The 10,603-nt window shown below is 40.1% G+C and overlaps 1 protein-coding gene across 1 annotated transcript; it reads right to left on the reverse strand.

The window, feature by feature from the left end:
* Positions 1 to 465: 465 nt before the first annotated feature.
* On the reverse strand, positions 466 to 1,116 carry LOC109123847 (uncharacterized). The gene is made up of 2 exons (XM_019224842.1): positions 862 to 1,116; positions 466 to 729 (listed from the first exon to the last, which is right to left on the reverse strand). Exons 1-2 carry the CDS (start codon positions 1,114 to 1,116, stop codon positions 466 to 468), a joined length of 519 nt encoding a protein of 172 aa, XP_019080387.1.
* Positions 1,117 to 10,603: the final 9,487 nt, after the last annotated feature.

A 10,603-nucleotide genomic window follows, 5' to 3' on the forward strand; every position in this document is an offset into this window, starting at 1 on the left:
AGCGTTGGATTCTTGACTTCCTAAGATTTCAAATGGTATATAGCATGCAAAAAATGGACTTTGGGAAGTGCTCCAAAAGTTCAAAGGAATATTGCAGCTGTTTTCTTCACTCTGTTTTCTTCACTCTGTTTTCCTCTTCTCCATTGCTTGTGCTCGTGTTTCCACTTGAAATTCAAGCCTATAAACGTACAAAATCCTTGCTTAACTCGCCCAAGTAGCTCCTCCATCAATTGGCATGCTTGAATCGATTCATAAGCTGATAAAAACATGTCAACTTTGCCACAAAAAGGTTAAAACCAATTACTAAGGACCTTAATGAATTAATTGGGTTAAATGAATATGATTACTACTCAAAGGTGCTTAAAACCATTATTATTAGGTCTAAAAAATAGCACTTTTTGGTAGTAATCAGTAAGCATGGTAGGGTTTCAGCTTCTCATCCCGAGTCCTCCAAATACCTTAAGTCTATTGTATAACTAAGTTGGAATCCCTGTGGGTCTCCAACTGTTTGACCCCAAGATCAAGTGCAGTCTCTAGACCTGTGATGCATGCCTTATACTCCACAACTTTATTTGTCAATCGATGATGATCATAAAATGCTAATCGAACAGACCTGGGGATATGATCACCCTGGGGTGATATCAACAAGATGCCAATGCCAAATCCCGACTGATTGGTGGTTCCATCAAAGTACAAGTGCCATCCTGCAATACTAGCAACTGAAACAAACTGCTCATAAGGAAAATCGTCATCAATTGATCTGTCATCGGATACCAGTAATGAAGCTAAGTGATCTGCGACAATGCTACCTTTCACTGATTTCTGCGTGACGTACTAAATATCAAACTTTGTCAATAGTACCAACCATCTCATGAGCCTACCAATCAGAACAGGCCTGTTGAACAGATATCTCAACGGATCCAATCGCGAGACCAAGCGTATGGGGTACTCTATCACGTAGTACCTTAGTCTCTTGGTGGCCCAAACCAGTGCCAAGCAGAGACACTCAATCATAATGTATATGCACTCATACTCAAGCATTCTCTTACTCAGGTAGTAAATGGCTCGCTTCTTCCCTAAATCATCAAGTTGAGCTAACATGCACCCTAAGACCATGTATGAAACCGACATATATAGGAGCAGAGGGCGCCTTGGGGTGGGAGGCACTAAAACTGGAGGAGAAAGGAGACATTCCTTAATCTTCTAAAAAGTGTGCTGGCAATCATCATTCCAAATTGTATGCTGGTTCTTTCTCAAAAGACGGAAAATAAGCTTGCATATGTCTGTTAATCTAGCAATGAAATGACTAATATACTATAATCTACCTAGAAAGCCTCTTACCTCTCTCTTAGTCCTTGGAGCAGGAATGTCAAGTATGGTTATGATCTTCTCCGAATCAACCTCTATACCACGCTCGTTGACGATATGCCTCAGCAACTTCCCATAAGTTACCCCAAAGGTGCACTTCTTGGGATTTAATCTCAATCTGAACTGTCTGATCCTCTCAAAGAATCTTTTTAAGGCTACTAGGTGATATGCCCTGTCTTAGGATTTCACTATCATGTCATCCACGTATACTTTAACATCTTTGTGCACCATGTCATGAAATAGAGTAGTAGCGACTCTCTGATAAGTGGCTCCTGCATTCTTCAAACAAAATGGCATGACCCTATAACAATAAGTACCCCACTTAGTGATGAAAGATGTCTTCTCCATATCCTCTGAGCCATCAAAATATGATTATACCCACAAAACCCATCCATAAATGATAACATAGAATGCCTTTTAGTGCTATCAACCAACATATCAATGTGTGGAAGGGGAAAATCATCCTTAGGATTGGCCTTGTTAAGATCCCTGAAATCGACACAAACCCTAACCTTGCCATCCTTCTTAGGAACATGAACGACATTAGCCAGCCACTTAGGATACTTAACCACTGATAAGAAACCAACACTTAGTTGTTTATGAATCTCCTCCTTAACTTGTAAACTCCATCGAGGGTGCAGTCTTCTCAATTTCTGCTTAATTGGTTTAGCATATGGAAAAATGGGCAGGTGATGTTGAACTATAGAGGGGTCAAGGCCTAGCATGTCCTCATATGACCATGCAAATACATCCAGGTATGACCTAAGCAGGTCAATTAGTCTACTCCTCTCGCTAAGAGAGAAGGAAGAGCCAATCTTAAGCTCCATGGGTTGATCAGAGGTCTCGAAATCCACTGACTCGGTGCTACCAGAAATAGGTGTAACTTTCCTTTCTTCTGAGTCTGAATCACAATCTGACTAACCACTCAGTGGGCCATTTGGGTTTCCCACATCATCAATATCATGTATCTGTGTTGTGGGTGCTTGAGGTGCAATCAAAGGGAAATGTTATGACACAGGTAAGTACTCGAAAATGCTCATATCATTATTATTTCCATCAAACATAACATCATAGCAGGTGACAAACCCAAACATAGAGTCAAAAGAAAGAGGTGGGTCCACGGGATCAGACGCTCCCTCAATAGAAGTAAAATTAGGAGTAGCAACATCAATAATAGAGTCATCTCCATCTAACTCAAGCATAGAAACTCCAAACAGATCAAAAGAAGAATGAGGTCCGTGTGGAGTTGTGTCAAGAATACGACCTATGCTTATCATGTCCATCTCGTCAGTGTAGGCATTATCAAGGGTCACTCCATCGGTTCCACCTGTAGAATCCATGGGCAATCCATACTCAAAGACCTCATCCGGGAAACACATTGAGAATATGCTGGCTCGACCCGACGACGAGGGTGCAACTATCACAACATCGGATGCCTAGGTGATCCCAAACTCAAATGCATCTGACCTAGTGCTTGTTGGATATCCTGAATCTCTATTGTCTCCGAAATATGGTCAATCCCCTCCATGTGGGGTACATGCTCTGAACCTCTGATAAAGTACTCAGCCAAGCGAAAGGTATACGAGCGAAGAGGATAATCAAATGGAATGCCAGACAAACAAGCCCTCACCCTGTCCATGCGTAGTTACACCATGTGACATGCATCTTCCTCTATAGGAGTGTAACCCAAACCGTAGAGCGTGTCATGATTAATTATGAATGCAAACTTATGTGGCCCCTACTGGCGACGACCCAATCCTAAGTCAGGTAAGGAGGGCATGCCTCTTATCATGCTAAGGACTAAGGTGCTGCTATACTGATCAAACGACATAGACACCATGTCTCTACTATCATCCTCTAAGCTGACGACCTGAACCTCATCAAATGTGAACCTAGTCAAATGCAAGTCATCATCACTGTGGTTAATCTACAACACAAGCTCAGAGGATGTGATGACATCCCTGTCAGACTATATCGAGATGACTCATCCCTCATGTATGAACTTTACCTTTTGGTGAAGGGAAGATGGTATGGCACTAGCCTCATGAATCCAAGGATGGTCGAGAGTAGGTTGAAGGATGATTGGATCCTTAAAACCTGGAATAGCACAGAGTATCTGACTAGCCCAATCATAACATGTGTAGTAAGTGTACCCATAATAGTCCTTTGAGTCCCATCATAAGATCTAACAGTCTATGTAAAAGGTCCAAAATCAGATGGAGAAAAACCAAGAGCAATGGATGTAGCCAAAGGACAAACATTCATGGCAGAGTTGTTGTCCAACACGACTGATGGCACTCGATGGCCTGAACATGCAACATTAATATACAAGGGATGAACATGATATGATCCCTCTAATGATAGGTCTTAATCAGAGAACACAATACATGTGGCTCTATCAGCTGTCAAAATGTGCATGAGCCCCTCTGGGGTAGTAGAGGTGTCAATCCTGATCTGGCTGAGGGTGATTCGTGCCTAGCCAGTGTATGCCCTGTTGATTGGTGTTCAATCAACTGGTGTACTCTGATTTCGGTCCTTAGACGGGAGTAATCAACAAAATTTATAAACTTATTTCACCATATACTAGGGTAGCATTAGCTAGCATAGCATAGTGGCTTTAGGATTGTCCACAAGGATGAGTTTTCAAATTACAACTGATATTAGTTCAAAAACTGAATTGGTGCTTTTTCTTTTCAAGGTTAGTTTTAAAAGAAAACATAAATATGTTTGAAAAGGTTGGTTTTAAGTGAAACCAATAATAAAGTAACTGGAATTACTTATAAAGAAAAATGCTTCTTGGAGTTTTAGATCACTAGGCTTAGGTTCCTTATACAAAAAAAGGAGATTCCGATCACTTGGATCTTTTCCTCACATTGGGGATTTAACATATAGTTATTTCCCGAACCGGTGTGGTACAGATGCTTCCCCTTAATGGGTTTAAACACTAAATCCTTGTCACTGAATCATCTTGCAATGGTTCATACCTCTCCCCTAGTATTGGCCATTCAAGGTGATCTTTAACCTTGGATTACCCGTCAAAAGCTCGCAACAGATAACTAATGGATGTCTCCTGGGAGTCCAAAAGCTTACCAAGTGTTGGCTATTCTAGATAATCCTACCTTTAAACCACCTCCCGGAGGCTCGCAAGAGATAAACTAGTGTATCTTAATGGACGGAGACCACTTGCCTTACCAAGTGTTAGCCTAGGTGATTTTAAGGGATTTTAAGTTAACTAAAAAGATAAAAACCATTAACGGGTCACACTTTCTCTTCATTAAAAATAGAAACACCGAAACTTCCACTTTTGTATTCGGAAACTTTCCTAGCTTCCTTCACTGCAAGAAACAAAAAGCCTAGCCACTCATCCTTTGGGAAAACATCTTCAGAGTTTGATTTGCTAGAAATAAAAATAACGAGAAAACAAAGTGAGAAGGTAAGGCAGAGAAAAGCTCTGTGTATTACTTTCTACAAACTATACAAAGTGTCGTCTTCAAGAAAAACTCCCGAGCGATCTCTTAAAAGAAAATTACAATAGATATTATATAGAGAGGCTATTCACCCCTCCTGCTAACTTCCCAACCAAGAAAACTTGTCATTGGTGGGTTACAAAGAGAAAATAGGGATTTACACACAAATATATGAAGATAAATATCAAACAGAGTTGGTGGGCAAATATCTCAAATTACAGGTGGATTTCGCAAGTTCAAATGCAACTTGCGAAAATTTTGCAAGTTCAAATTATCCATTTCGCAAGTTGCGAAGTTGTCCTGCAACTTATCAACTCTCTGTCCTGCAGCGATTCCTTTCCTCTTCTTATTTCGCAAGTTGGATTCCACAACTTGCGAAATTGCTAGATGGTTGATTTCTTCTGTGCTTTTCCTCTTTGCATCCTCATTTGGTTTTGGCAAAGGGTTATGAAGCTCCAAAGCTTACCAAGTGTTGGCCCAAGTGATAAACTAGTGTATCTCAATGGACGGAGACCACTTGCCTTACCAAGTGTTGGCCCAAGTGATTTTAAGGGATTTTAAGTTAACTAAAAAGATAAAAACCATTAACGGGTCACACTTTCTCTTCACTAAAAACTAAAACAACGAAACTTCCACTTTTGTATTCGGAACCTTACCTAGCTTCCTTCACTCCAAGAAACAAAAAGCCTAGCCACTCATTCTCTGGGAAAACATCCTCAGAGTTTGATTTGCTAGAAATAAAAATAATGAGAAAACAAAGTGAAAAGGTAAGGCAGAGCAAAGCTCTGTGTATTACTTTCTAAAAACTATACAAAGTGTCGTCTCTGAGAAAAACTCCCGAGCGATCTCTTAAAAGAAAATTATAATAGATATTATATAGAGAGACTATTCACCCCTCTTGCTAACTTCCCAACCAAGAAAACTTGTCATTGGTGGGTTACAAAGAGAAAATAGGGATTTACACACAAATATCTGAAGATAAATATCAAACGGAGTCGGTGGGCAAATATATCAAATTATAGGTAGATTTCGTAAGTTCAAATGCAACTTGCGAAAATTTCGCAAGTTCAAATTATCCATTTCTCAAGTTGCGAAGTTGTCCTGCAAGTTATCAGCTCTCTGTCATGCAGCGATTCCTTTCCTCTTTCTATTTTGCAAGTTGGATTCTACAACTTGTGAAATTGCTAGATGGTTGATTTCTTCTGTGCTTTTCCTCCTTGCATCCTCGTTTGGTTTTAGCAAAGGGTTATGAAGCTCCAAAGCTTAGTTTCTTCATGAATTTGAGCTTCAACTTGCTTTGCCATGAACTATACAAAGATCTCCCTCATTCTTGGATTGCTTTGGTGATCAAAAAGCTATCAAAAACACCAAAACTTAACACAATTTGATTAGAAACGATTGCGAGGGTCCTTAACATGCTAATTGAGTTAAAAGGTAATAACTATTACTCAAAAGTGTTTAAAAGAGTTAATTACAAGCTATAAAATAGCACTTTTTGAGTAGTAATCACTCCCCCCAACCGACATATTGCTTGTCCCTTAGCAATGAAGGAGAGAAAAATAAAAATAAACAGTACTATAATTTACAACATCATGCTAATCACTTCAAAAAATTTCAAGTGGCATGATGATCAACTCACATGGAACATTAAAGATATAAAACTCAATCTTCAACTAGAGTTATCAAATAACTTGCCTAATCACAATTCATAAAGAGAAGTCATTATGCAAATTTAAGCTTTAAAAGAATTTCCACTCCCAAAGGGTCAATCCTTACTCTTCCACAAAAATCTAAGTGTTGCTTATTAGTTTTCGAATACAGTATGCTGAACTAATCTCTCCTCCCAACCTAGTTCTTTTTCAAATCTTAGCAAACTGACAACCTCCAATAGGCTAAGAACGCACCTCATTTATTTCACTTTTTTTTTCTTGTAGGAGTATAAAGCTTAAAGGTATTCTTTTCTAAATTGTCCATGTAATGGGAGTCCATCGACGACTCCCAACCAATCAAGGTTTAGGGCATCAAGCTTCAAGGATCTTTCGACCGCTAACTCCTCGAATTTTACCTCGGACTTTCGAGATTGGAATTCAATACCCAAGCACCTACAGTATGTTAAACTCCACCTATTCACCCTTGTAACGAGCATTGAGGTCGGTGACTCCCAACCAATGAAGGCTTAGGCCACCAGGTTTTAAAGATTTTCACCATATACCTCTCAGACCTGCTCGGGTTTCAAGGCAAGTAAAACATTTTTCAAAGGCTCATTGGCCTTTTATAAGGTGTCCCAACACTATTAAAATGAGGTCAAAGGTACCAAGTCTAAAATTTCCTAAGTTAAGGGGTGAAATAGTTTTTCATCTTATAATTGGAACCTAGTGTGCACAGTGTGTGGTAAGCTTAAAGTGGACGAAATAAGGTTGAATTTAATAGAAGTTTAAACAATTCATCAACTTTAATAAGCATAATACAAACTCTAAGTTAAGTAAAAAGACAAAAATTCAATTTCTCCCATTTCATTTTGAGAATTTTTCTTGATAACCATGAAGAGTATTTAATTTTTTTTTTTTAAATTTACACAAAAAGTAACTAAATTGCCATTTATAACTTAGCATTATAAACAATACTTCCTTCCTCAACTCCCCCCAACCATGCTGAACATTGCCCTCAATGTTTGAAGAGCAATTGAAAATAAAGGGAGGAAGTGGTACCTCTTGAGTGGAATAGAGTCTGAATTGTATAGGAGAACCCACATGATTTAAAAAAACAACAAAAATATGAGTAGAGGGAATAAAATAAAAATATGCCAAGTATAGTAAAAAATGATGGATATGTATTACTTTCAGAAAGTACAATATGAAATATGCACAAGTAATACATCCAATCCCAGTATATAAAACATAAAAAACATGGGATTAAGAGTTCTGCTATAATAAGCAAATACAAAAAGTAGATAGATGATAAGGTAGTGGTAGGAGGATCATGTGGAGACGATGGCTTTACTGTGGTCTCCTGAGTGCTTTGGATCGAAGTCTCGACCTATGCTATAGTAGTCTCCTCATGGGGCATAGTCTGCTCTACTGGAATAGCCTCTTGAGATGGAATAGCTTGCTCAGCTGGAGTAACCTCCTCAGATGGAGCTGTAGGCTCTGATGGACCAGGCATATCATGCTCAGGTGGTGGCGGAACACCCAAATGCTACCGTATCTAACTAAGGATGGCGGTATGCTGGGTTTGCATGGCAATAAGCTGATCCTGAAGTGCACGTATGACTGTCATCTGTTGGGCGAGAACACTTTGAGTAGTGCTCAATGTCTACAATGTATGACATAGGCCTTTAAACTCTAAACTAGATATGGTGATAGAAGACTCAAATGGAGGAGGTGCTGATATAGCTGGTACAACTGGTGGAGCTTCAGGCGTGGTAAGAGGAGCATAAGATGTAGCCTCAGGCGTGGGCACTATAGAAGGTGCTGTAAGGGCAGGTGGTATGATCTCTGTAGGTATCTCAGCCTATTGTGCCTGTGGTGGCTGCTCATCCTGTGGTGGCTCTAGAGGTGCTGGCATATCTGGGGCTCCTAGGGGTGCAACATAAGCCGTCAAATGATTCCATTTGTCGAAAGTGAATAGCTCTCAAAAAATGCGACGGCGCTCAAGCTGAGGCTCAGAAAGATAGCCCAAATGCTCTAATATCTAATAGAGCAGCTTAGGAAAAAGTAATGGAATGGCATCTGCTCTTTGGAGCTTCTTCTTGTGGACCTTTTCTTCAAAGTAGAGAAGAAAGGTCATAATCAAATTATGAGTGCCAAAGTAAAAACCCTTTGATATCCGGAATAAAGCCTCCAATATAGCTCTTCTCCTCTACACCATATGCTAAAGTGGAAATATGTTGGAGCGCAACACCATATCCAGAAGAAGCATCCCAGGTGGAAGCTCCTTCCTAAGAAGAAATGAGCGTGTAGAGGTCCCCTTGGACAATATACGGACCATGTCTCTCTAAGAAAAATGGGACCACTCTCTGAAATCTATTGGACTCACAGGCTTATATGGAATGTGCAGGGCCTCTGCAATGTGTCTGGCTCCAAGGATATAATGGCGTCCATCAATAGTGAAGTGGACGACAGTAAGATCCCGGACGCGACGTGTAGTCATAGACTGATAAAAGTCTAGTGCTACTCTATGATAGAAGAAGTCCCTAGGAGTCATCAGGTGCTCCAAATGGTATCTTTGTAGTAGGCGAAATGAATCTCTAAGCTTCGGCTGTTGTCTGAAAGTCTCCATATCAAAGCATAGCTCGGAATGGAATGGCTTGGCTCGGCAATCCAAATTTCCCTCTATAGGTGGCTATGTAACTATAGGTCGTCTGATAATCACTTCTGGAGTCATCCCAAAAGGAATCTGAGACTTTGTAGTAGGTGGCTGAGGCTGTGGAGGTGCAGATGACTTTCCTAGGCTTGAAACTCTAGCTTTCTTTGTAGGAGGACGACGAACTGATTTCTTGGAGCGCGAAGTACTTGCCCTAGGTGTAATGGGTGGTCTCCTCGTCTCGTACCTACGTTGAGGAGGGCTAGATGGCACTCCACCCTTAGAAGGTGGAATGACAGAGGCCTGTGGAGCCTCAGATGTGGAATCCCGCACAGGTGAAACTCTCAACCTGGGATTGCGAGCTGATGGAGATGCGGCTTGGGCTCCTCTTGTCTTGGCTATGGCTGAAATGGAGAGGCTTGTGTTCCACAGGGTGCGCGAAGTGCTTCTTCTTCAGACGCACGACCTCTGGCCTTCCAACTCTGGAATTTGGGGGCTTCACAACTTATAGGGTTTTTTCACAACTTGGAATGGTTGTGTGAAATGAAAATGAAAAAAAAAATGAGAGGTTAAAATAGGAATTGAAACAATGGTTAGTATTTTCGTAAGTTGGCTGGAATTTGTTAGTTGGTTCGCAAGTTGCCTTATTTCGCAACTTGATTCGCAAGTTGATTCGCAGGCTGCGAAAATAGATTTTGAAGTTGTGAAATGGCACACGTGTGCCTGGAGGTGCTTTCGCAGGCTGTGAAAATTTTTGCAAGTTGAATAGTGGACTTGCAAATTTAAGCTTTGAGGATTTCGTAAATTGGCCCCCATTTTCGCAAGTTGAGCTATTGCTATGTTTTTAGGCTTTTTCTCCTTCTTTGGTTCTTTAAGGCTTTTCTCCAATTCCTTTGAATTTGCTCCTAATTTTGATCATCCAAAAAGTCTAAGTTAGATCAAAATAAAATAAATTAAGGCTAGAATTAAAATTAAAACAAATAATAAAGCTTTTAAATCAACAAAATTGAAACAAAAAACATGGACTTTGGTTAGTCTTCTAAAAGACTAAGTCCATCTACCCCTTTTTGGTTAAGACTGTTGTGGCTCAAGGAGACCGACTTCCACCTTGTCTGGAGTGAAAGGCTCCATGAATAGCTTGAGATGGTTGCCATTGACTTTGAAAGTGTCTATGCTGTTGGAATTGAGTAGTTCCACTACTCCATTGGAATGCACTTGGTGAATAATGAAAGGGTCTATCCATCTTGATTTTAGCTTTCCTGGAAAGATGTGGAGCCTAAAGTCATAGAGTAAGACTCTTTGTCACTTTTGAAATTCTTTGTTGGAGATTAACTAATCATACCATCTCTTCATCCTCTGTGTTGCAATTTTAGAATTGATGTAAGCATCATTTCTCGATTCCTCCATCTCATTAAGGTCTAAGCACCTCTTCATCCTGGCTCTGTTCAAGTCCATGTTTACCTTCT

Source organism: Vitis vinifera, chromosome 14 (genome assembly GCF_030704535.1).
Source record: "Vitis vinifera cultivar Pinot Noir 40024 chromosome 14, ASM3070453v1".
In the NCBI taxonomy this organism is placed as follows: Eukaryota; Viridiplantae; Streptophyta; class Magnoliopsida; order Vitales; family Vitaceae; genus Vitis; species Vitis vinifera.

Bases quoted from the DNA above. Each gene is read 5' to 3' on its own strand.
- LOC109123847 (XM_019224842.1), bottom strand. From the start codon at position 1,116: ATGGTCTTAGGGTGCATGTTAGCTCAACTTGATGATTTAGGGAAGAAG. The intron at 730-861 runs GTACTATTGACA...CCTTATGAGCAG, and splicing joins GTAGGCTCATGAGATGGTTG to TTTGTTTCAGTTGCTAGTAT.